Raw genomic sequence first — 27,095 nt, 5'->3', positions numbered from 1 at the left:
TGTCGCCAGATGACTTCGCTTAAAGTTTACTTTCACTTTACTTAAAGGGGCTATAATCAATATTTTTATTAATGACTATGTGTAACGTCAGAGGCGTTTCTCATAGTGATGAACCTACAGAGACTCTGCAGCTCCCCTCGGCTTTACGGAGCTTTATTGCGAATTTCAGCTCATTGTTTAGCTGCAACTTTACTGTTTTGGTTCACTCTCAGTGCTCTTGTAGCTTCGCTTTTGGATGCAGCAGGCAGCTGTTTTCAGAGTAAAAGCTCTAAAAAACCACTGTACACGACCTGCTCAGCATCAAACAGCAAACAGACACAGTTAGCTGTAGACTAGCTGGTGAACATAGTGGAGCATTTAGCAGCCAGATATTTCCGTCAGGAGTTGGTGGAGAACAAAAACAGAGCTAAAAGAGAGTGAAGATTGGACTTACATTCACCAGATGGACAGAAACACGAGTCCACATGAATGATATTGTTGCTCTGTAACTGCTCGATGTGGAAATAACCAACTGTTTGCTAACAAGTTCAACATATCACCTTAATAGTTGATGACGTGTCAATGTTGTGTTCACTACTTGTTTCTGCCGAAAACAAGTGGCCAAAAAATTACTTAATGCAAATTTAAAGTCCCCCTATTTAGCTTTTATAAGCAGTGAATGGTTTATAACAATTATTATATTATTATTATAACATTTTAAATGTTTATTAATGTGCAGTATTTGTCAAAATTATAATTTGTCCTGTGAAGACATATTTTATATTATTACAACCATGTTACTACTTTTAACATATTGTCGTTCTCAGCCTCCACTTATGGTTGCCCAAAGGATGAGTTACAGTTATTGACAAATACATTAATAAACACTGCTTACAACTAAATCATAGTGTGTTATAAACCATTTAATAACAATAACAATAATTAATTTAATGTTTACATACTGCTTATAAATACTCAATAAAAGCTTGCTACAGACATGGCAGCTTTGGATCAAATGAAAGTCAATAACCAATTAAGTAAACTGTGACATTTCATGTTTTCTGTGTTTTTAATATGAAACTTATTCTCACAAAAGCTTTTTCTTTGTGACATATAACTTATCTTACGGCCTAGAACATCAATTCACAATTCAGTTTGTAATGGCTGATGGTGTTACAGCTAAAAACATGTTATTGTAAGATGAAGGTGAATACAAGTTTGGTGGATTGAGGTAATATGGCTGATAGCTACAAGAAAAGATTCCTCCTCCTATAGTAGACCTACTGTAGCATGAGTACATTATGGCAGCTGCATCTTTCACACAGGCATCATAAGATGTTGAATAAGTCGTATACGTCTGCTGGTGAAATTAGGCCACAAGTACTTTTACTACATAGACAAATAACTGAATTCTACCTACTACATCTACTTATTTTGCATGGGTATCTCAGTGAAATCCAACGCACCATAGAAAACCACATCGGTTTACAAAGCACACTTGGTAAACAGGATGAAAAAAAAAAGACTAAAAGCAGTTTGACACATTTTTCTTTTTTCTAGATACAAAGCATTTGAAGCGTCCTATCAAGTGTTGATGGAATAGTTAAAGGTATTACATTTTGAACATGAGCATAACTGTCATTTATTGTGATTAGTTGGTATAATTAATGTGTTTTAATTCGCTACATGTTTCAGCATGACACAAAAACAGAAAAAATAACTCGAAATCAAGTAAATGTATATTGTTGTATATTGGACTAATTGTCAACTGGTGATTTGACTGGTAATTGATTGTTAAAGATGTTCACTATCTGTCAAACACATCCTATAAATGTAATATGTGTATCTTCTACAGGATTGGGAGGGAAATTGGTTGGGTACTCAGGTTACTTCCCTTGCCGTTTTTACTTAAACAAACTAAGCACGTAGTTAGCTAGTTTATCTAAGTTAGCTAGCTAGTTTAGCTTAGTTTAGTTAAGTTGCTTCCTGTACTGCTCCTACTTTGTAAGAAACAAAGTAAACCAAACATGGGAAGTAATCTAAGTTAGCTAGCTAGTTTAGCTTAGTTTAGTTAAGTTACTTCCTGTGCTGCTTCTACTTCATAAGAAACAAAGTAAACCAAACATGGGAAGTAATCTAAGTTAGCTAGCTAGTTTAGCTTAGTTTAGTTAAGTTACTTCCTGTGCTGCTGGGAAGTAACTTAGTTTGTTTTGCTGTTGTTTTTTTTGTCTCCATCTCTTTCTTTTTTGCTTGGTTGCAGGTTGTTGGTAGTGTACCTGCAACACGTACATTTAAATATTGTAAATTCCAAACATGTTAATTCCACACGGTGTAATTTCACATTTCCTATAAACCCTGTTGGTTTGTGTCACAAAGAGGATGTTGTGTCAAAGGTGATTTCTTTTTAATTGTACGTGAAGGGGCACTGCACCGATTTTACACATGTAGATCAGTTTCTAGTCATCGTTAGTACCACTCTGCCTGTGAACGGTTGTATCATGTCTTCTGTGGCTCTGGGGGAGTTTTGTCATCTCTGAAAAAATAACCCCTAATGATGTCCTCAGGGTTAACTAGGTTTGACCTTGGAGACGTTTGTTTTAAATGGAGAGATTGTGTTACATGGAGTTAAACGTCCTGGTAGCCGAATGGTCACTGTGCATAACCACATAACTGCAATGTACCTGAGTCGATTCCAGCCAGGGACCTTTGTTATATGTCATACCCATTTCTCTCTCCCCATGTTTCCTGTCTGCCTCTTTGCTGTCCACTGTCCAATAAAGGAAAAAATCCTGCCCCCCCCCCCCGCCTAAAAAAAAAATCTTCAGGGATGGTCTAATTGAAAGATGCTATTGAGTTGCGATGTGAAATGTATGCTCTAGTGTTTCTGGACAAGAACTAGAGACTAGAGGTCAGGATATTTAGACAAGTATCACATCTAAGAGTAATATGGAGACATTTTTGTCAAATAATTTGGAAAAACAATAACATTTCATAGGTAATGATTTTGAAAACGCCCTGTGTGCCTTTTGCTGAAGATACATGTTCCCTGCAGAGTACAGACAGCTCATTGTGTCTCCTCCCATTACACAATAAGAAGGACCAAGTGTGCGCACATTCAAACAAAAATATTCTGTACAGGTGCAAGACAAAAATATTTCACTGCAGGGCACAGAGAAGAAAGGTCTGCACGCTGTTAGCGAGTCTGAATCAGGCCTGAAGAAGGTCATGTAGATAGAAATGTTGCCTTGAAAAGAGAAAAAGAGAATTAATCTATTTATTTGGAGCCTAACAGACCTTTCTCCTTTGTTTGCTCCCGTTACACACAAATGAAAAATTCTCTGTTTCTGTTTTGTGTTATGAAGCAATCCAGAAGATTTCATGTTGAATGTGACCTGGTGGCAGGTAATGTAAAAATAACAGGATGGTAATTAGCAGTGGAAACAACTCTTCTTTGTTTTGGGTAATAATACTATGTAATGAACATACAGTATGTCTGGTATCAGATGCACTGTTGAAGCTGCAGAAGTCCATGAATGTATAAACACAGCAGATAAGCTCTGTAAGCTTTTGTCCACAGACGAACTGTGAGTTTAACTCTCTTCATGATTAATTCATTCTTTACTCTTCTCTGAATGTCCGTCCGGTTTTTGCGTATCGATTTCTTTTTTGAGTTTGTGGTTCTCCAGCCACTTTATATACTTGCCCCTACTTTTCCTGTAGCCAAATCTGGCGATGTCCACCATGAACACCCAGGCTAGTCCGTACATAACCACACCGCCGAGCTTCATTATCAGTGTGGTCCTGGGGGATGTGAGCTCGCAGTAAAACATTGCTGTGCCGACTCCCACGCGAATAGTGGCGAACAGTAAAATAAAAAGCAGGTCCACCGCGTCGCCCAGCAGGCTGTCGTACAGGCCCACCCGACGGAGGAACCAGCGGGTCTGCAGCAGGGGATTAGTGATCTCGCTGCCGAAGATGACTCCACAGGTTTCACAGCCTGACACTCCCATGAGCAGAGCCAGCAGGATGCCCATGATGCTCGCAGCGTGGTGCGCCAGCATGACAGGGCCCTCCGTGTGGTAGCATATGCACCAGCCCAAATCAAAGAAGAAGTATCCGAGGCAGACGGTGAGGGCGAAAGTCTGGAGCTCAGTGTTCTCTGTACCTGAGGAACAGACAGGAACAGCGTCAGGTAAGAGAGTAAAATTCAATATGAAGTCTAAACATTTAGAACAGTGAAACTGCCAAAAAAAACAAACGTTCCCTTTGTGCTGTAAAGCGATCCCGACCATCCCAGCAGCACATGGAGAGTTCTGAGACGGTCCTGTTTGATTATGGCAACTTCAAGCCCAAACATAAGATGGTAATGATATATTATTACTGAAATAATACATCATGCTCCCTTAAATGATATGGCTGGTGATTTTCTATATGATTCTTATTGTCAACAAATCTCATGTGCAACGAATTCATCTACTTACAAGTAATATGTGTGTATTAAAATCCTCTGTTGTCGTCCAAAAACCATTAAAAACATGTCAGTGAGCCACACTGCTGCACTGAGTGACATGTTCCTTCACCACAAAGAGTTTAGGCACGATAGTTTGTTTTTGTTTTGTATCGAATGAGTGATTTATTCATTGTTTGCCTCACTGATGGATTAGAGCTTAAAATTAGAGTTTAAATGTTGGTTGCTTGGAGGTCAAATGAATGTAATCCATTCAGACAAACAGTCTAGTCAAGTCGTGCCTGTCAGTGTTCTCAACTCTTTTAAGGGGGTACCTTATTGATATTAAATAAAAAGTCAATATGTGGAGGCTGTGAAAACAGTTATATACAATATTATCTTCTGTGGCTCTGCAATACAAACTGAGTTTAAAAGTTGCAGGAAGTGTCTAACAAAGTTGCTTTCGAGTTGCATCATGGGAAGAGTGTGACCCATACTCGTGACATTTTTATCTTCCTCTTGCATCTCCTCCAACTTCCTGGAAACACAATATTAAATCACTGGAGTAGCCCTTTATTCACTAAATCGTTCATATTTAACCAAAACAAACATCCTAAATGTGTTTTTTCTTTGCTATAACGTGTCCCTGTGTTCAGCACTAACAGCTTGTTTAACCCTGAGTTGAGACAGTAGTCCAGTAATAATACTACAGCAGCGATCTTTATTTATAGCCCTTTCAAAACACTTAAAGAATGATTTACAGTCAAAAGAGACACAAACATTAATATTACTCAACTGGAAGCAGGCAGCAGCTGCTAATTGATGAGAGAAGCAGCGATGCATTTACATTTAGACAAAATAAGCCGTTCATTAAAAGGACAGGAGGATAAATTCTACAGAATATGGTCGCTTTTTATAAATCGCTTGAACCAGACCAGAAACTGAAATATTAACAAATATTATTACCACCATGTTTACTACTAATTACCCATTTACTCTCATTAAATCTTCTTGATTATAGGAAAAGTATATAGACAGACCATCTTTTTTAAATCTATTTACTTTTTATTATTTAATTTAATAATATCATTCATTTAATTAAATTTTATATTTTGTATGACGTTTCATGTAGAGTGTTGTGTTTTCGAATTTTCAATCGTTAAAACACAATAAAAACTGTAAACATTTTCTGTCTACATCTCTAATATAACATTTGTCAGATTTGCATGAGAAAACAAATTAGTAAGATGTATTTTAAGCAAAATGTCAACGTCAAATAACAAGTCCAGCGGGATTTAAATGCACTGCTGATGTCTTATAGTTCAGTTTATATCACTGACCTGCATGTGTAAGAGGCCAGGGTCCATCTATGAAGATGACGTACGCCGTCAGCAGCACTATGAGGATGCCGTGGGACAACGTGACCAGCCGGCAGTTCCACTCGGCCCCCCGATGACTGAAGATCCACAGGAACAGCATGTAGAGGCAGAACCAGCCAATCAGGCTCACGATCACCTCCAGTACCGGCATGGCTGTCTGTATGGGACGATTTAATTAATTTTACTATTATAGATTCAGCTCTAGAGGCTCAAACTCTAGTTTTAAATGTCATGTGTATTTAATTTGAACATATTTCAAAATTAACAAAGACCGTGTCACTTGCACGAGCAGGTTGCAGGACTTTTAGATCACATAAGGTCCTGAGAAATTAGCTGATTAGTGTTTATTTTTAGGTTGTTAACAAGTGTATAATTACTCAAATTAACATTGTGATAATTAATATATGGAATACGATCACCATTTTAAAGCATTTCACACGTCTTACCTTAACTCCGTCTTCTCTCAGTTGTCCTCAAATTCAGGGCACATGTAGAAAACGACTCCAACAGTCGCACACAGCCTCGGCCTCCATCACTGTTTATGCTCCATAAAAGGCATAAAGACTCCACCAAAGTGCCTGGAGCTCAGTATATGTCAAATGCACACATGCTCACTCTGAAAAGGTGTCAGAAATGCCATGTGCAGGCCACTATAGACAGTCAGTGGATCCTGTATCCCTTCCCCCTGGATCTCAGACTTGATCCTCTTAAAGGATTACAGTCAGTCTCTACTTCTCTGCAGATACCTGCTGTTAGACGAGACGGGTGATACAAGGGCTGCACACCCGCAGCTCTGTAAAGTAAAATTAAACGGCGCTTCTGATGATCTGATGCTCTTTTGGGCTGCTTGGCGTGTGTGTGGTGTGAGAGAAATATATCCCCAATTTGATTATGCAAATCTGGTTATATTCTTCATAAGCTGGTAATGCACACTCAGAAAGAATCCTGTACTTTACATTTTTAGTCTTTAAATTGACAGTGAAACAGGGTGAGGGTAGTTTAAATGGAGGCAGAGTGATATCACATCTGTGATGCCTCGGTAATAACAGTTAAAAACAGTGATGTAATGAACAGGAGAGAAATACAAGATTAGGCTTCACAAACACACATATCAGACCCCAGTATTGTCTATTCCCTCATGCAAATTTGCAAATTTGCTTATGAGACTGAGTTCACAATCAGACCGGACCACTACAAATAATGCTTATGTTTGTATCTAATTTTGTATTTTTATCTTGTAAGGTTTGAACAAAAACTGGGTAAAATTTTACCCAGTTTGGGTCAATATAGCATCAACATGATGCTGGGTTAATGTTACCCAGAAAGCCAATCAATACCCAGTTTTAGTGTTGTTTATTTACCCAAACTAAAGCTTGTTATAATCTACTCTACTCTTTTTAAATGTACATGTTGCAGTTTGTTATTGATTGCTAATAACTTGTGTATCTTTTGAATGTCATATGCACATCGTTTTGTACAAGAAACACAACATTTGTGACAGTTTTTAGCTAAAGCTTGTTGTGTGTAACACTGTAGATCCATGTAACAGATTGCTACTAGGTAAAGTTAACCCAGTGTTGAATTGGTGCTGTATTGACCCAAACTGGGTAAAATTTTAACCCAGTTATTTTTAGTGTATATATATATTGTTCTTATAGTTAAAAAAAATCATAGTTTTATGTTTAATTCTCAACTCAAAGTAAGACTTGAGAACAAAGTAAGAATTTCATTGTCCAGTGCATATGACAGTAAAGATTTTATTTTGATTTGATGAGTTGAGTGAACTTTTCATGCTTGCAGTGAGATTAAAACAAGAGTTTTGTTCTATGTGTTTTGTTTAATGACAAATAAATTTATATTGTATCAAAGAAACCCTGTGTCATACTGTATAGCCGGTCTTTCATACGAGGAATGATGGCTAACTGTGAGCAAACAATGACTGACTGAGTGAATAAATAAATATGCGAGTGATATATATATATGGCATCACAGCAACAATTAAATGTATGCCGTGTGCACACAGGTGAGAGGTTTTCACATTTCACTCCCAGGTGAAGGTTAATAACTTGTGAAGCGAGGGCCAGGTGAGTGACAGTCCTGCAGCATTAACCCACTTCCAGGCTCTAATCTGTCACAAGAGCAGATTATTGGCCCGTCATGAACAGTAACAGCAAACACTGATATATTTATTACATCATATTCTTGACTGTCTTCTATTATGTAATGAGTATGAACTAGCACAAATCTAAGCGGATAAAGAAAGTTTGTGTACTCTTACAGCACATATAACATATCCAAGTGTTGATTGTAACAGAAAATTGAAGAAGTGTACTTTTTACATAACAAGCAAGATGATATTGACATTATGAATAGATAAATACTTTAAAGTGAAGGCAAAACGACCACTAAACGATAACCACATGATAAAAATTTTATTGTGAAGGGTGAGGCAAAATCACTGCAGTCGGTCAAGGGAAAGGTAAAAAGGTGACAGACAAGCTGTGTTTTTGAAAGATGTCTCGAATGTCACTATTATAATGTCACTATTATAACATTATACACTTATAACATTATATACAATGTGTTATTTCGGCAAAGGTAATGCAAGATGTTTACTAGCCCTGTTTGGGACAGAAAAACAGCGTAAGATACTTATTCCCGCCGCCTAGATTAGCAGACAGGTCGATTTATCTGCTTGTAATGTCACAATGTGTGAACATTTTTCAGAAGCGTATTTCAGCAGATGTAGAATATAGTCTTGAAATATATCCCTAAGAAATATTATGTGGCGAGACAAGGATGGATTAACTCAGGACTTTATTTCTCCAAGGCTCCTAAAAAGTTAATTGTGTGGAGAATGGTTTGTTGTAATTTGATTAATTATAATTTTGAATGTGAAAGATAAAAAAATAAATCCCAACTCAACGACTCTTGGCTTTTAAAAAGCTAGTGAGTTACCAGCTGTAGTTTTGTTTGGTAGTATACACTACTAATGCACAATACCACCTGATATCAACCATGATAAAGGCCTTAAGGTGGATCATTTTGATGTTATTCTGATATTGTGCTTACATGGTGCATATTTCTAGATTAATTTATGGTTAATCAAATTAAAAAAAGCAAACTTTTGTTATATTCCTGCAGAGGGAGAAATGGGGGTTAATGGGGCCCAGAAGGTCAATTTTTGCCCTTAAACAGATTAATGTGTTGTCAGTGTTAACTGCATGGTAAAGACTGAACACCTCTTCTATACATCATATTAATACTGGGCTTATCTCTAAGGTTGACGTTGGTGGTGTGTAGTGTCAGTGGCCTGTTTCTACAGCCTGTTTATTCTCTTCCAAAAGCAATGAGACTGAGAGGATGTAAGATTGCTAAACTTAGAGTCCCAATGAGGTAAGAGGAACAAAGCAGGGGGCTTTGGAAAAGGCTAGGTTTTCTAAATAACAAACATACAGACACACACACACACACAGCAGACAGAGGACAAAGACCAAGCTTTGGGTGTGCTGGCAAAATATATGCAGGGGATATGGTGGTTAATTATATCAAGATGAGCCCAACGGTAGTAATTCCAGAGATTGAGCAATGGACACATGCAACACCACAGCAAGACTTGAGCTCAAGAAGGCAGAGAGACGGAAAGTGGATCTGTTAACAGCATTTTCAGTCCATGTTAGAAAGCACTACTCCCAGTACACACAAGTATATACAGATGAGTCAAAAGATCCAGAACATCAGACACCCGGGGCTGCTTTTTCAGTTCCAGAAAGGAAAGTTGGAATAAAGCGAACTCCAAATTATCTGGGAGTCTATTCAGTGGCAGTACTCTTGGCTCTGCAGTGAGTAGAGGCGAGTAAACCAAGAAACCAGTTCTCAAGAGCCTGAGATCCTTCAGCTCCAGCCACTAAGATATTCTGTTCAAAGTATTACAAGTAAATTCCAGACTCATTCAACGACATATGTTAATTGGGTTTATGTAGGTTCTGGCACATGTAGGTCTGAGGGGAAACAAAGAAGTGGACTGATTAGCAAAACAAGATTTACATAGAGACACTATAGATTTACAAGTCCCATTAAGCAAATTAGAGGTCAAGGTAATAGTTTGGAGTAAAGCAATAGGAAAGTGGTGAGGGAAGTGCACTGAAATAGGGGGTAGGTTTCTATACAGCTTAAATAACAAATTCAATTCAACAGTAAGAAATATAGGTAGGTCATGGAAAGACCTCAATCTGCAATTGAATAAGGCGAGATCATTCCAACCTAAACAGCACACTCACTATAATAGGAAAGCATCCGACCAGTTTATGTGAACACCACTGACTGTATATAAATATTTATATACAGTCAATGGTGAGCAATGTCAGGCTGAGGACACTCTTACAGATGCAATCATAGATCGTACTAAGTATGATCAAGACAGGCAATATATGAAGAAAGAGCTCTGGAGGGCTGGAGTTCAGGAGCTCAGCATTAAAACTTTGATGAACCTGCCAAGTGGGTTTGAGTTTATTAGAAAAACGGGATTAATGGGTAGGTTTTAATCTCTGGTCCACACTCCGAAGCAGAAGGTGGCGGTAATGCGCTTAATACGCTGGTTGCCCGTAGAAGAAGTAGAAGAAGAAGAGGTAAAATAGACGAAGAAGAATCGTAGCGGAAAGAACGCGTTCCCCTTCCTGGGTGATGTTAATTTAAGGTAAATAAACATGACATAATGACATTGAAATATATTTCTACTATTTCTACTGGTTCACATCAGTTTCTATACAGCACAAGGCAGTTGTCCAGCCCGGGAAACACGTTGTAAAACGCAGCTGTATCAAAAAAAAAAGGTAAGTTCACCGAGCTGCATGTGGAAGAAGGAGAGAACATGAAGTGAAACTAGGTTCATATTACTGATAATTTAACGTTTCAGAGACTATTGTGAAATGTACGATTTTCATTTATAGTGTTGTATTATCTTACACGATAGACTAGAAGCCGATCTCAAATTCGGCTTGATCAGATATACCAAACATCGCTTATTTTTAGATCAGTTTTGCCTTTAACGGTCGTTTCACCTGTTATTCCGTACGTCGGTTTCAACCGTCGTTAGCTGACGACCAACATGTTAAATTACGATATGAGTGACATTTAATGAAAATGTAGACCTGTGTAGAGGATTATCTGCATGCCGAATTAACCAGTAGACCCTGACTATTCTTTAAAGTCTACAAAGTCCGGTATTACATGTTAGGTTCAAACAAAATGAAGGTGGCATTAATTTGAAAGTTTAAGCGAACGGAGTTTGGCGCTGTTACATTTTCTCTCAGCACAGGTTGCAGCTGCATATTAAAACTAATGCTGAAATATTTTTTTACATTTACAACCAGACAAGCTATGTTTTTTTTAAAAGATGTCTTTATGATTCACAAATCCCAACTGAGTCTCAAATGGTGTAGAATTTCCAAATGTCACTTATTTTTCAACGTTATACTACATATAATGTCACTTGTGTTAATGCAAGATGTTTGTAAGCATGTGTTTAGTTCTGCAGATTGTTTCTCACTAATTCAAATTATATTATGAAAAACAACTACAATAGTTTCAGTAAAACAAGTAACAGTAAAATTAGGTTTGATATATTTTGATGGAAAATAATGAGAATAACCGTCCTTCATTTAAAAAAAAAAAATGTATAGCCCAATATAATAAATCACAAATTTGCCTCAAGGGGCTTTACAATCTGTACAGTAATACAACATCCTCTATACTTGGACCCTTGATTCGAATTAGGAAAACCATGAAATGTCATTACTATAGTGACAATATTGTAAAAAGGCCTTTTTCTGCCTCCACATGGGCTCTGGAAACAAGATCATTCACATTGTATTTACCTGCTAGTTCATTAGTTATGTGGTGCTGTTTCTTCTCTTCCTACAGGATGGCGTTTCCGTGTGTGCGACTGTGCACTCCGTACAGAATCACAGGGCTTCAAGTCTGTGGTTATGCAACACTCAGTAAAGCATCGAAACCGCAGGAGAAAAGCAGCAGCGGTCCAGTCTTTCAGTATGTTGGCCAGCACAAAAAACCCAACCACAAAGTGTTTGTATGGGGCTTTAGCTTCACCGGTGCTCTGGGTATCCCCAGCTTTGTAGTGCCCGACAGCGGCCGGAAGAAGCCCCGCAAATACCAGCTCACCCCTTACCGCCTGGAGACTGCAGAGCAGGTAAAATCAGCAGAGGAAAGTCACTTCATTCAGTTTCATGTAGAGCCTTAAAGGCTTGGCTCTTGTAGATTTATCGACACTGATCGTTTTTAAATGTAGTTTCAGAAAGATTATACCCAATTCTGTAAAGGTTTGAAAGGTATTATTGTTATTATCAGCTAGGTATTGTCCTTTTACTCCTTTTACTACAGGTCCTGACAAAAGTCATTAAGGCATTTAAGTCAAACAAAAAACAACACAAGTGGTGCTTGTGTTATTCTCCTTATGTTCTTCAATATCTCAAAAACCAATTGAAACTGCAGTTCAAATCTCTTTTTCAAAACTGTAAATTGTATTAATTTCCTGTGTGGATGTGATTTATATTCAAAATCTCAGTCAATGTAGAGAGAAACAAACAAATGAACTCAGTGTCCCCTCAGCCCAGAGAAAACCCTCAAAAGTTTTATTCAATCCTGTTCAGTTCATAATGCTAAAAACTGAATCAAGAGGTTAATCACACCTGTGTAGATCTGTCAATGACGAACACAGGATTTATATTGTTTAATGTGCAAGTGATAGTCGGGGTCGTCAATTTGGATGCAATTTATATCTTTAAGGGCAGTCAGGTGATTTGAATATTGCAGGCTGCATATTGATGTGCCAGTAATATTTACTTTTTTGGTTTAAAACAACAAATCATGTTCCTTGTTTTAATGAGATAAGTCAGTATGTTGTTATAACAAAATGTTCTTGTCAAATAACAAGGAAGTTTTGTGATACAAGATGGGATGATATGTTGAGATTACAAGTAAAATATCTTGTAAAAATGAAATAATTTGGTATCTTAGTAATAATGAGAAAATATCTCATGAGAAAAATAAATATCTTATAACAAAAAATTGAGCAAATATTTGTTGTCATTTGGCAATGATACGCTGCTGTATGTCTGGGTAAATAATGAAATTACAGGTAAATATTTAAATAATACTAATATTAGTAATAACATGAAGTTTTGTTATTTAGAAATCCTGCTGGTGAGGGAAGTCACGTGGTCCTTGTATATTGAACCAGCTCCGGTAATTTAATTGATAATAATAAAATCTTTCTTATTACAAAATGTTTTAAAATCAACATTGTGGAGTTTTGGATAAAACAGGAACACGAGGGCTTTGTCTTCCATGCCCACAATTCACAATAAAGCTGAACTCACCGGCTGCTCTTCTTCTGTGGTAGATCTCTTCTGCTGCTTGTGGTTACGGCTTCTCTCTCATCGCCTCCTCGACTAAAGATGTGACCAAGCTGTGGGGCATGGGCCTGAACAAGGACTCTCAGCTGGGCTTCCAGCGCACCCAGCACAGCCGCCGTAAGAAAAACCAGATTGTTTTATGAAGCCAGAAATACCGTCTGCTGCCCTCTACTCTGCTTAACTTACTTCAAAACTTTTTCAGCTAGTTCCCCTTCAGTTTTATGAAGTCTTTTATTGACTTGCAAGTCATTTTTCTTGTTTTACGGCCACTTTACATCAACCTCATTTCTAGCAGCAGTAGGCGGCTGTTTTCATAGAAAAGTCTCTGATAAATCCACTGTACACTATCTGCTCAGCACCTGACAGACATGGTTAGCAACTAGCTGATGAACATTTAGTAGATAAAGTGTCAGATATTTTCCTCAGGAGTCGGTGGAGGCCGAACAGGAGCTAAAAGCACAGGGACTATTACTTGTACATTCATTAGGTGGACAAAGGCGTGACACCACAGGAACGCTGATGACATTCTGTGTCTGCTGGATGTGTAACTTTATGCTAACATCTTCGCCATTTCAAATTTATAAGGTGATGATGTCAAATGTGTTTTCAGCTTGTTCTGCTGCCACCAAGAGGCCAAAAAAGATGAATGCAAACTTTAAAGATAAACGCTGCCATCGGATACACCGTGTTTTCTCAAATAAAAGACAGTAAAAGCCCCGTCTCTGATAACGGTCGGGGCCGTGGTTGACATGAACAAATAAAGGCCGGCCCCAAAACAGGCTGGAGAAAAAACAAAGGTGGATAAATATATAATGTACATGCCAGTTAAGCATAAATAGTAGTTACCTGGATGAAACTCCGGTTCTATGAGTACATGTGTAGCCCTCTAGCTGACTGTCACAGAGAAGGGAGGGGGACGGAGGAGATATTGTTAAATACAGGGGTGACAGCGCATATTTTAATAATAATGACGGCAGTGACACTACATGATCATGAGTAACCAGGGTAACCAGCATGCTACAGCTAGGTGGTGCACTGACAAAACGTTCCGGGTGGAACTCAAGTGCTAGAATTATTGTCCCACAGGTCGGAGTAAATAGTAGTTACCAGGATGTAACTCCAGTTAACAATAACAAAAATGTAATAGAGCAAATGGAAGCAGATCATCAAATATGCTTATCAAACAGAGGGAATTAGAAATAAAGGCCTCTCTCTAATGTAAGCCTGCTTCCAATAAAGGTCTGATTTTGAATGTAGCACAAATATAAGTAGAATAGAGTAAATACCAAGAATAAGCAGCACCTTCTCTACAGAAACACAAAGTTCAATAGAAACATGACGGAAATATCACACCACAGCCCACACTGTCTGACCAAGTGATGCAATGCAAAAGCATCACAGCAAAATGTGTGGGTTCAGCAAATAGGTGTTTTTGAGAATTACCAGGTGAATAATCTCAGTGCAACGTGTACCCTGCTAAAAATGTCCTTCACAATTCCTTAAGAGTCCTCTGTGATGCCTTCAATTTGCTTCTTCTGTCCGACCAACAGTCCAGAACCTAAAGATTTTCAAATGACTGTTGTTTATGTTGAAGAAAAACAGCAAATCCTCACATCTAAGAAGTTGAAACCAGAGAATGTTTGGCACTGTTGCTTGAAAAATCACTGAAATAATCGATTTTCAAAATAGTTGCCGGTTAATTTTCTGTCAATCGATGAATCAGCTAATCGTTGAAGCTCTATACCCTGCCTCACATCCTAATTTTTTCCCGATGCCCTGTCTCTACAGATCAGGGTTATGACTATGTGTTGGAGCCCTCGCCGGTGGCTCTGCCTCTCGTCGAGCCTCTGCAGACCAGAGTTGTTCAGGTTGCATGCGGCCGGGCTCACTCTCTGGTCCTCACTGACCAAGAAGGAGGTAAGAGACTCATACTTCCTGTGCGAGCATGAAACCGATATACATATATCACACGCAGAGGAGACGTGACAGCCGAGTGTTCGTCACAGCCTGTTAGAAGAGAAAGAACACCTGGTATTGCGTAGTTACCAACCACTTGTCACACTGTTTGTCCTTCTACTCCCTCCACCCACCACTCACTGAAAATGAATTATTATCAGGCAGCTGTTAAAGCTCATTTAAAAAGCCCATTAGGGTTTATTAAATTAGCATACAGATGTTCTAACAAGCGACATTTGATGTCAGAGAAATCTGCGTTTGTAGAAGCACTTCTGCTGTTGTTCATTGAGGTATAATTGTATTTTTTTAACATTCCTTTTGTGTTTAAGGTATTATCATGTTTTATCAGGTATGTGCTTTGCTGTTTCTTACTGTTGTGTGTCACGACTGTCATGACTCATCCACAGCATCTGTTACTTTAAAAGATCCGGCCGGTGATATTCTATATTTTTCTTATCTCCAGAGTCACCAGAGCCTGATATATCTTATTCCTCTGTGCTGTGGAGCTCCGTTGTTGTGTAAAAACTATTAAAAACACATCAGTGAGCCACACTGTTGCCCCGGACGACATGTTCCTAAATTACCACAAACACATATGCTGTGGATGATTCTGTCTCTACTCCGTCATGCTACCAGAAATACTCACAAGCCACCAATTATGTGTTAATCCATGGCTGAAAATAGTCCCCTACAAGTGAACTATTCACTTCTGTTTGAGTACTTTTGTTAAAAAATTACTTTTCTTAAAAAATGGCCCAGCTGTCTCAGGAAATTGCTTTTAAAAAAATTAAAATATATATTTGTGAGCTGATTTTCATGGGATTTGTTGACCGTAAGGAAAAATATAGAATAATACCAGACTTTAAAGCAGCTATAATCAATATATTTTTTAATAGTAACAATGTATCAAACATCAGTGAGTGATGTCAGAGGCGTAGTGATGAATTATCAGCGACTCTGCAGCTCCCCTCGGCTTTACGGAGGTTTATTACGAGTTTCAGCTCATTGTTTATCTGTCTGGCTGCAACTTTACTGTTTTGGGTCACTCTCAGTGCTCTTATAGCTTCGCTTTTGGACACAGCACGCAGCTGTTTTCAGAGAAAAAGCTCTAAAAAGCCACTGCACACTACCTGCTCAGTACCAAACAACAAACAGACACAGTCAGTGACTAGCTGGTGAACATAGTGGAGCATTTAGCAGCTAAAGAGCCAGATATTTCCCTCAGGAGTTGTTAGAGAGCAAAAACAGAGCTTAAAGAGAGTGAATATTGGACTTATATTCACCAGGTGGACAGAAACACGACTCCAAATGAATGATAACGTTGCTCCGTAACTGCTGGATGCGGAAATAAAGTGACGACATGTCTATGTCCTGTATCTGCTGCTCCAAGTAGCCAAAAAATCTGTTGAAAAGTTTTTCCACTCAGTCATTAAGCCAGAGTGGATAATAAAATAAGGTAGAAATGATGATCAGTAGTATCTGTATCAGACTCTCCTATCATAGTAATTTATCATCATATTCATTTCAGGCAAAAACATTTAATCTGGAAAAACAGATGATATCGTTAGTCAAGCGGGAATGAAACTAATAAAAATTTAATTATGTTTTTAATCTTTTAGTTTACCGTAGGACTCTAAATTAAACAGTTTGCATATGAGAATAAAACTTTGTTAATTTCACTACAATAGATAAGAAAGGGTACATTAGTGTATTAAATTGGTGCTTAATTGCCATATTCACAATTGTAAACCCCTGTTTTACAAATTGAGCTCAAGTAACCGAGTCAGCGTCATGTAGTTCTTGCAGCTGTGATGACACACGTACAGCGAGGTAGATCACAGATTTTAGGAGAATTAACCAAGACTCCCTATAGTTTTTGAAATATATATTTATCACATTTTCTTCAAAGAAAAAAAACAAACACCCGCAGCTCATCTAGTTTGCAAGTCAGTTCTGTAGCTCTGACAACAACAGTGTTCAAATAATTAACTGTGTTTTAATCCCACTGAAAGCCACCGCAGTGAAAACAGTCCAGGAACGAAAGCTCACATGAATGCAGCTGCTTCGGCTTGTTCTTCCTCTCACGGTCTGACACGCTCACCCTCTTCTTTCCGTCCTCTCTTTCTCTTCAAGTTTTCAGCATGGGCAACAATTCCTACGGTCAGTGTGGAAGGCGGATAGTCGAAGATGAAGTCTACAGGTGCGTCATAATGCACTTTACACGCACAAACACAGTGATGACTGCTAACTCAAGTATTTCAAGACTGTTTTACCAGCAGGCCCTGCAGATGTATTCTCAAAATATTTTGGTTTTAATTTGGTATTTTTGGCCGTTATTTCTGTGGGTTATGATAATATTGCACTCATCCATAATACTGACATCTTTGGTCATGGTGACATCGCTACAATGGAGTCAGACAGGACGACAAACACGAGAAGTCAAATGGGTTGTAAACAAATTGAGCCAGATTATCTAAACCACATTGTTTGGAGGTAAAACTGATATTTTGCCTACCTGTCGTTCAGTAGCAAATCCCTCGTTTTACACAAAAAAAACTCCAGATACAGTAAATCTTTACAGACACAGACTGATAATCTTCACAGACATGCAAGCAACAGGAGCTTTAAGACATGCAAAACAACTCAACTGGTTGTTTAATTGTCACGGGAGACTTAGAAAGTACTGTGCATGCTCAATAGAGCATTACATCCATTAAATTAGTGTTTTATGATGAATTAGACACTTTGGTGCAGTTTAGTTCCTAGTTGGATGTACGTAATGTAATTTGAGCCTGACTTATTGTAGATATATTTGGTATCAGCGTATATGTCGGCAGATAAGTAACAAGAAATAGCAGTACAGAAATGACAAAGATATGTTTTAGGTCATTGAGAAAGGACGATGCCATTACACAGTTTACTAACTGCAGAGCACTGACAAGTTCATTTTTCAACTGTGAAATGTCGCACTCAGCATACGTAATATCTTGCTCACAATTATTGAATAAAAACCTGTGAAAAAAAGTTACGCCTGCACCCTGACTACATTTGTATAGTTTAAAGACATCCTGTCTTACCTGTAGAAAAGTATCACTTACGTTTCAGGCTGTTTTCATTGGTTCTATCGGTACATATATTGTTGATCTGTCGGTTTGGTTCTTGAAAATGCATTCGGGAGGTTATGAGAAGGATGAGAGAGAAGGATGGGACCTCTCTAAGAGACGCTGCTGTTCTCCAGTGATGGATGGCTTATTCCTCTGTCTCATGTTCAAACAGTGGCAGTCACATCATTCACAAGATTGGAGGCTTCAGCAGCAGCAGGGTCATCCAGGTGAGTGCATCCTTTGTCTGAGCAGTGATGACAGATGGTTTGGTTGTTGTATGTGTCATTTCCTCCCCACCTGTACTAAATCTTTGAGTGCCCAGATCATGACAAGATACAATTTAACCCTTGCCCAGTGAACAATCTCCACTGTCCATATTGCTACACATTCATTTATTGCTCAATTTTTTCATCCTGCGTTCATACTGACGGTCTGTTTTTAACAAGGTCGTTGTTGGTTTGGGTGTTTGTGTGCATTTAAATGTAGATTTAATGTCTTTTAACATCATTCAAATGGGATCTTATCACTGAAGATGCATGTTAGTGTCATCTTTTGTTGTTTCTCTCCCAGGTGGCGTGTGGACAGGATCACAGCCTTTTCCTCACAGAGGCGGGGAAGGTGTACGCGTGTGGATGGGGCGCAGATGGACAGACGGGTCGGTGCGCTCCACGAAACAAAAAGTGTCACGTTTTGTTTTGGTCACGTTCAACCCCCTTAACCTTGAAAGCTAGATGAAAAAATATGCTCTCTACTCTACAGTAACCATTAGTTAAGTTGAACAGAGACACATTTATGATAATAACTGCTACTTGTGCTGCATAATCGTGTGTTGAGATACATTTGTAGCAACAGTAGAATGATGCAAAATAAACTCCTTTTTGCAGAATCTTGTCATTGCTGCTTCCAGCTCAGGCAATGGCAAGAAGTCCTGCTCACTTCAGCTAATATATTACTCATCAGTTATTCCAAAACATGTCTTCTTTGTTCTCACCTCTGTCTCGGTACTGTAGTCACCCAGGAGCTCTATTTTAATTTAATAGTATTTTAAACTCGCAAGAAATTCAATAAATTGTTTTTATTCTCAAGTTTGTGAGTAGGAGTAAAAGTAAAGCATTTTTACTTTCCTCTTCAAGTCCAAAAATTCCCTCATAGCAATTTGAGGAATACAAGCTCTGGATCATTCCAGGTCTGGGACACCACAAAGTCAGCTCCAGTCCGGTGGAAGTGGGAGGGGATCTGGCAGGGGTGGAGGTGCAGCAGATCAGCACGTACGGAGACTGCAGCCTGGCCGTGTCCAGAGATGGACAGCTATACGGATGGGGCAACTCTGAATACCTGCAGCTGGCCTCGGTCACAGAGGCCACACAGGTGAGAACAAACATGTCGTCGTGTCGTACATTTGACTGATTGATTCGATCTAATTGAACCTCAGTATGAGCGCTCATATGGCACAAATGATCGCTCGATGGCTCTGGTAAGGTCTTTTTCCACCTGTCGGCCATCTGTTCAGGCTGCCAAAAGGGTTTTCACAAGCTGCTCAGTTCTAAGCGCTCACCAGCCAAACACATAAAATATGATCATGATCTTAATTAAATTTGGCCCCAAAATTAATCGAGAGGCTACTGCACATCAGGGGACAAAGCGTACAATAATGTTTCTGACAGTTTAACAGTGGTTGAAGAAATACTCAGAGCGTTAACTTATGTAAAAGTACTCCATTACAAGTAAAAGTCCTGCGTTCAAAATCCTACTTAAAAGGTATAATATGTAATTATTCCACATTAAAATGTCTAAAAACAACTAGACCTATGTTATATATGTTGTTGAGTTGTGTACTTACATTATCCCAAATGTTTCCATCAATTTTCAAACCCAGAGAAATCTGTAATTTAATTAAAGTAACGAACCGTTTTATTTGGTCGCATGTCAATGGCGTCATACCTCCTCTACCAAAGAGTAAACACGCACAAGATGCATACGGCAGCGCTGTTGTCGGGCCTCTATAAAGGGTCACAAATTAAATCTGAGGGGCCGTGAGATGATGAATAGTGAGGAAAGAAGAAAAACGAACAGTTTGTGTTTGTTAATTATTTTTCTGATTTTTCTCTAATCTCTGCTTTTTTTTTTGAGAAATATTAGATAGTTTTACCTCTTCGGGCCTCAAACAGTAATTTAAATAAAACAATGTGAGAAGTTGAGAGGTGAAATGTCTTAGATGGTTAGAAACTACTGATATGTTATTTAACGATGTATTATATTTTTATAGGCTTATATCATATGTTTTTATCATGTAAAATCTTAATCTGGAAAGTAACTTGTAACCACAGTGATCAGATAAAAGTAATGGAGTAAAAAATACAATATTTGCCTCTGAACTGCAGTGGAACACAAGTGGAAAATGAAAACACTCAAGTGGAGTTGAGTTTATGTACTTACTTGTTTTCCACCACTACAGATGAAGCATATCGAAGGAAAAATACCCTGCTACCTCCGTAGATTTCTTTTGTATTAGTGTGATAATACCGTCCTTAGTCTTTCCATAACATCTCTTATATTATTTATGTTGAACTTGAAAGATCATTCTTGACCTTGGAAACAATCTCAACTCAGCGTACTCACCTTATAGCTCGATCTGGAGCTTTCGACTTCGTATCACACGACGGTCTTCATCTTCAGATAAAGTTTGCTTAGTTGTCATGGAACTGTAAATGTTCAAACTTTCTGTTATTTTGAGTACTTTTAGGACTTCTCATGTATGTTGGCTTAAATTAAAGACTGAGCTTGACTTCATCTGTTTATAAAGACCATGTGATATGGTCAAAAGCTCCAGAACAAGCAACCTCACTAATTATCATCTAACTCCATAGCTTAGTTTTTTTTGAATATATTTCATATTTTGGCAACATGAGTCACAGCATTTAGAAATACAAGAGAGATAAGCAGCAAAGCCTGTCCATAAGCAACAGACGCTCGCTGTCATTGAGCTCTTGTTTATCTTTTCCTCGTCTTTCAGATCAACTCTCCTCGTCATCTTCCTCTGAAAGGCTGCGGGAAGGTGGTTCAGGCAGCATGTGGTGGCACACAGGTGGCCATAATTAACGGTCAGTTCACACAAGAACACACAGTTAATGATGATGTAGAGAGAGTAGAAGTTTTCTGATATGATAAGCACAGCGGTCTAACAGTTTTTAGCTAAACTCAATCTTCAGTGACTCCACATGGCGGCCTCTCGGTGGTGTCACAGATCACAGTCTTATATCTACCTTCTAGTTCAAGTTTTTACAGGCTTTTGGAATAATTGGCTCGTGGGTTAATTTACCTTTTAGACACTTATGACCGGACTGCCACCAACTGTAAACATCTGTGTAAGATTTTAATGCTGTTTATAAAAGAGAGCTGATCGACCAGGAGGCTAAACTCCCAACAGCTTCTCTGACAACCTCACAGCTCTTAACAAACTAGTCTCAGAGCAGGAAACCAGTCCAAACTGGGCAAAAATTCTCACAGTGACAAATTTTTGGTCTCACTTTTAGGCCAAGGAGTAAAGTTCCTTAACTTAGGAAATAACTGCTATACTACTACTATACTAATGTGGAATACTGCACAACATATGCAAGATGTTGCAATATTATAGGTATTATAAAACAATGTGTTTTTAAGCCAAAGCTTGCCGTTGTTTACTTACATCCAACCGTGTAAATGTTATCGGTAAATATCTTCACAAGATTTAAAGTCCCCTCCACTCGAACATGTGTTTTTCTTCTTGTTACTTCAGTTGTTTGAGTTTCACTGTGCAGAGTTTGACACCAGAAAGCTGTTTTTCACATCCATCCGCTGAAAGCTTCTCTGTGCTCACCTTAAATCTGAGTTTTAAGATGTGTACGAGCGTGATTTGTGACATCACAACTAGTTTGTAGCCAGTCGTGGTTCAATATGCAACTTACACATATATGGTGTGAAAACTTGAAGCCTCCAGTGCACAAACACTGAGAATAAACTTCACAGGAGACATCTTGTGTCCAACACTAAAACCTTTTAAATTAAACATATTTACATATTCATAGAATCTGGATTTTTTAATGAGGGAAAAGAAGATGTAATCACATCAGACACAAATTCTTAATACATGTCTGGAGGGAATCTTTAAGCTCTTTATCGCAGTAAAAGTGCTATTTTCTGCATTTTGAATTTTACCGATTTTACCACTGATAAACATTTCATACCACTAATGTCAAGAAAACTACAATACGTCATCATAATTTCTACTTTGCGGCTGAGAGAGTCCTAAACAGTGACATCACATACACTCTTAGGAGTCTTTCTTGCTGAAAATGAATGCAGGAAACTTCATAAATAACTAAGTTAACTTTTAGCACGATTGCTAGGAGGTATTTGTTTAAGAAGTTTCCTGTTTGTTTTTTACTGTACTTGTAGCTAATTCTGTTTGCCCAGATTTATTTTGTTTTGTTTTCTTCTGTTTGTTCAGTTCAACTGTTCAACTGTTCTTGTGTGTCATTATATTTGAATATATTAAAAAAGCTAATAAAAACTCTTAATTAAAAAATAAGAAGTGTGTTTTCTACGACATCCGTAGCTTTTGTTTCACTATCTCGATGTATAAGTTGATCTATGTCTCTGAATCTTTTTTTCCAGAAAAAGGAGAGGTGTTTGTATGGGGCTTCGGCATTCTTGGAAAAGGTCCAAAGCTATCAGAATCGTCCATTCCTGAGATGATTCCCTCCACACTGTTCGGAAAATCAGAGTTCAACCCATCGGTAGCTGTCACCAGCATCAGATGTGGCCTCAACCATTTTGCTGCAGTAACAGGTAAGAATATTAACTTATAGGGTGTCAACCAGCACAAAAAAAAACTCTTCAAGACTTAATTATAAGACGTTCATGTCAAACAGTGTCACACCAGGAGATACGAGGTTTCCTGATGTCACTTTATTGCATCATCATCTTTTGAATTTCAGCTTTATTCTCCTGAGCTTTTTTAGCAAATATAAAAGATGAAAACATAAAACTCATAAAAAGCACAGTCATTCTGTCTCATCCAGTCTGAAGTGCTAAAGTGAAGTACGGGTGTCTGGGGGAGAAGTTTACTGTTGAGTCACGTAATTGAGTCTTTTTATGGTATTGAACAAAAAAGTCTGTTCTGTTGCACGTCTTGTTTTTATCCCTCCTGATGTGGATGATGTCAATAGTCTGACTGATCGATTGAAAAAGGCCTTTTAGTCAGTTTTTATGCGTCAGACTCAAGCTGTGTTTCAACCGCAGGAACTTTTCCTCAGGTCCTAAGAACCTACCTGCGTTTCCACCTGAGGGACCAGGGTCTAAACTAAGTTCCAGGGAGATTCTTTTACCCCCCCAAAAAGTCCCTGCTGGTTGGGTAGTACTTTCCAAAACGTACAGGAACTTTGGGGGCGGGGTTTGCAGGGATGACGTCACTGATTGTTCAAACACACAGCCTACCGCTTCATTCATAAAACAAGGAAGTACTCTCGGATCGATTTAGGAGCAGTTTGGGACGAGGGGAGGATGTTTCTCTTTATTTGTTAACGTTAAAAGTGAAGTTAGGCTTTGTTGTTGTCTTCCTGACTCGTTTTGAAAAAGATGAGAGAGAGAGAGAGGGAGCGGCGGTAGCGAAAGCAGCCAGTGAATGAGAGAAATAAAATGTTATTTTCTCAATGTTTCATGACGGTTACGTTCTAAAGCAGAAATAAATAAGCATCAAGATGATTTAGTGTGGAGACAGACGCTCTTAGTTTCTGTTTCATTATCCTCCTCTGAATTTCTCCTTTTCATTCATTCATTACATCCAACTCATGCAGCAGTAAATACAAAGAACAACAGGACAAATCTGTGTTGTTGTTTCCTCGTGTTAATACTGCGTCTCAAATGCTGCCATTACATTTTTCATGGGTCTAATTTGCATGAGCTACCTGGTTCTTCTGGTTCTTCTGGTTCTTCAGGAACCTCCTGGTTCAAACAGGACTGCACGACAGGGACTTTTATTTTAGTCCCTGGGATCAGTTCCTCTGAAAAGTACCTGGAACTTTTGGTGGAAACGCAGCTTCAGACTTCTAAACCAGACAACAGCATTAAACTCAGAACATAACAGAAGTATTTGTATTCTGTGAAATTCAGTAACTTTTCATTAAATTGCCACTTCCTGAAGTCAATGATTGTTTCTTTGGTTTAGAGTCTGAAGTAATCTGAAGGATGCCTTTTATAAAATACCACAGTCATTACTTTAAGTACACTTTTACCGTGTTAAGTGAAACTAATGTGTGATGCCCTTGAGGAGAACCTGTGAAGGATGTTAATTTTAGGAAATACCCTTTTTTGTTTTCTGGTGGCACATTAGATGAGAAGATTGATACCACTCTCATATTTTTCCGTTAGATATGAAGATACAGCCAGCAGCTGGTTGGCTTAGCACTAACACTGGAAACAGGAGGAAACAGATAGTCCGGCTCAGTCCAGAATTAACAAAATCTTTCTACTAGCACCTCTAAAGCTCACTAATTAACACATTATACCTCATTTGTTTGTGTAAAAATGACAATTTGCTGTTTTACAGGAGGTTATGTGACTACTATGTGACCGACTATTTCTCGCTGAGAACTCATAGAGATCTTATTATTACTGTTATGTAATAATTGTGTTATAACAAAAACAAGGCGTCCCTGGGATGATACATAACTTATTGCTTAGACAGCATGGCATTTTTGTAGTAATAATGGTGCATATTTATGCTGAAATGTTATGAATTCTGGTTATTATTAATTTTTTTTAAATATATTCAACATGTCTCAAAGATCAATCCATTAAAAGGTCTAACTTGTTCCAAACTGCAGCTGCTCTGTGTTTGAAGCACAGCAGGCGTTCAGTCTCACAGCGTGCTGATGTTTGATGATTTGCGTTGCAGATCGAGGCGAGCTCTTCGTTTGGGGGAAGAATGTGAGAGGTTGTTTGGGCATCGGGAAGAGAGATGACCAGTACTTCCCATGGCGAGTAAGACAACACTGACTCAATATTAGTCATACAAACAAACAACCATGCAGCTGACGCACTGTAAAACAAGACGCACACAAGCCTCTGAGCTCGGAAATGAGAGTTTAGTCTGACGTTGTCTTTCTTGAAATCAAAATCAAATGCACTTATATATTTTTTTGTTTCTTCATGTGGTAGTGTTACAAAAAATAAACTGTTAAGAGTAAAAGTTAGAAATATTTCCAGTTGATTTTTTGTCATTCTAACCCACAAATCCTTGAAAGTAAAATAAAATGCTTATAGTAAAGTCATCTGTATAAAATGGTGCTCAAAAGTAGAGCTATTTGTTCAGTTCAGTGTTAAAAGTACGTTTTCTGTGTAAAATATATGTGAAGTATTCCCACCTGAACGCCCCCACAGAGATTTCCAAATAGTCTCGCAGACTTGCATTAGTACGCCCCCGTCACTATGTTCTAAAAGGATTTGAAGGTGAAATAAAGGGCTCACGCTGCCTCTATGTGTTGCACAGTGTGCAAGCTTTGGCTCACTTATAAACCTTTTTCAGAGACACAAAGAAAATAAATGTTCCTTCTGCCCTCACTTTTACTTTTTTTCCTCTCCTTTAAGCTGCCTTTCTCTGTGTGAATTTCCATCAGGTGACTGTGCCAGGTCAAGTGGTGGACGTAGCGTGTGGTGTTGACCATATGGTGGCGCTGGTGAGGTCCCTCCTGTGAGCTCCTGTCCCCCCCGCCCACCCCCTCCAGCAGCGGATGAAAGGCTGGATGTTTGGCTGAGCCTCCCGCTGACCACCGGGCGCCTCAGGGAGCTGATCGGGGCTGCTCTGGAGTCTTGAAGCCAGCTGCTCTCCACGGGTGACGGTCCCTCGTGTCCCTCCGACCTACGGTGACGTCAAACAGTGTGCAGAGCAGTCGATTATGCAGCTAACTGTCACTGACGCAGCTCACGTTATCCTGCATGAAGGTCATATGGTAAAAGGGTATTTTCATGGGTTTATTGTTGTATTTTTGGCCATCATGTTAACATTTCACCCACCGAGTTAATTGCTGTTATCTGGGAAGTGAAAAGAACTTTGGTGAGTACAATGTAACATAACTAATAGATGACGGCCAAAACTATGAAAATAAGACCCAAGTTGTAATAAACGGGACAAGCTTCTTACCAGAAAACACTGTTAGCTTTCAAGTGGTTAAAACCTTGAAATGTGGTTGTTTTGCCTCTACATGAGAAAATGAATATGAGAGAAATGTGCTCAGTGAATGAAGTGACTCACTGTGGAACCAACAGACTTGTGTGGTTTGAAATCTTTGTAGGCCTGTGAAATGTTTGTAAAAAGAACAATTTGCCATTTGAAAAGCCAGTGACAGCAAAACACACACACACACACACACAAAAGATTATCTCCCCGCCAACAGCAAATAGAGGTGAAGGCACTCTGCCATGTAGAAAACAGGTTTTCAGAATCAATTTTGCAACATGAACTTGTGTGTCATCGGAAATGCGTGCATGCTCTGCATATGAAAGCTCATCAGCAGAAGCAGAAAGCGTCAATTATGGCATCCTTTCAGCTTGAATGGATGTTGATTGTCATTATATTGCAATATGAATCTAATGCATCATCAGAAAAGTGACTTGAGACAGGTAGTTTTATTTAGTTTTTCATGTCGTGTGAGTCTGGATGTACTGGAGGAGAAACCCACCTTACCCACAATGTTAAACTCATATTATGCACTGAAGAAAATGTCAAAATATCAAAATAAATGTATATTTTTATTTTCTG

General features: G+C 38.6%; 2 protein-coding genes and 1 long non-coding RNA gene across 5 annotated transcripts; 1 reads left to right on the top strand and 2 right to left on the bottom strand.

The window, feature by feature from the left end:
* Positions 1-1,043: 1,043 nt before the first annotated feature.
* LOC122995753 (TLC domain-containing protein 5-like) lies at positions 1,044-6,813 on the bottom strand. Its single transcript, XM_044371118.1, has 3 exons — positions 6,252-6,813; positions 5,767-5,962; positions 1,044-4,144 (listed from the first exon to the last, which is right to left on the bottom strand). Exons 2-3 carry the CDS (start codon positions 5,954-5,956, stop codon positions 3,591-3,593), a joined length of 744 nt encoding a protein of 247 aa, XP_044227053.1. The 5' UTR covers positions 5,957-5,962; positions 6,252-6,813; the 3' UTR covers positions 1,044-3,590.
* Positions 1,044-15,038, bottom strand: LOC122995754. The gene is made up of 3 exons (XR_006406858.1): positions 15,025-15,038; positions 6,830-6,840; positions 1,044-2,538 (listed from the first exon to the last, which is right to left on the bottom strand). It is a non-coding gene; the product is annotated as an uncharacterized LOC122995754 (long non-coding RNA).
* On the top strand, positions 10,436-27,095 carry rcc1l (RCC1 like). 3 transcript variants are annotated; one of them, XM_044371117.1, is made up of 13 exons: positions 10,447-10,637; positions 11,728-11,853; positions 11,935-12,013; positions 13,226-13,355; positions 15,027-15,155; positions 17,328-17,394; positions 18,471-18,525; positions 18,869-18,953; positions 19,485-19,666; positions 21,312-21,399; positions 22,952-23,125; positions 25,233-25,318; positions 25,954-27,095. In XM_044371117.1, exons 2-13 carry the CDS (start codon positions 11,729-11,731, stop codon positions 26,029-26,031), a joined length of 1,278 nt encoding a protein of 425 aa, XP_044227052.1. In that variant the 5' UTR covers positions 10,447-10,637; position 11,728; the 3' UTR covers positions 26,032-27,095. The 3 variants fall into 3 exon arrangements, with proteins under 3 accessions (XP_044227051.1, XP_044227052.1, XP_044227050.1); XM_044371116.1 differs by having other exon boundaries at positions 10,436-10,501; positions 11,728-12,013; XM_044371115.1 differs by having other exon boundaries at positions 11,728-12,013.

This window comes from Thunnus albacares, chromosome 13, assembly GCF_914725855.1.
Source record: "Thunnus albacares chromosome 13, fThuAlb1.1, whole genome shotgun sequence".
Classification (NCBI taxonomy): domain Eukaryota; kingdom Metazoa; phylum Chordata; class Actinopteri; order Scombriformes; family Scombridae; genus Thunnus; species Thunnus albacares.
Note: the sequence above shows the minus strand (reverse complement) of the source record. Positions and strands in the feature narration are given on the sequence as shown.

Bases quoted from the DNA above. Each gene is read 5' to 3' on its own strand.
- LOC122995753 (XM_044371118.1), bottom strand. From the start codon at position 5,956: ATGCCGGTACTGGAGGTGATCGTGAGCCTGATTGGCTGGTTCTGCCTC. The intron at 4,145-5,766 runs GTCAGTGATATA...TCTGTTCCTCAG, and splicing joins CTGGCCTCTTACACATGCAG to GTACAGAGAACACTGAGCTC.
- rcc1l (XM_044371116.1), top strand. From the start codon at position 11,729: ATGGCGTTTCCGTGTGTGCGACTGTGCACTCCGTACAGAATCACAGGG. The intron at 23,126-25,232 runs GTAAGAATATTA...TTTGCGTTGCAG, and splicing joins CCATTTTGCTGCAGTAACAG to ATCGAGGCGAGCTCTTCGTT. The intron at 25,319-25,953 runs GTAAGACAACAC...AATTTCCATCAG, and splicing joins ACCAGTACTTCCCATGGCGA to GTGACTGTGCCAGGTCAAGT.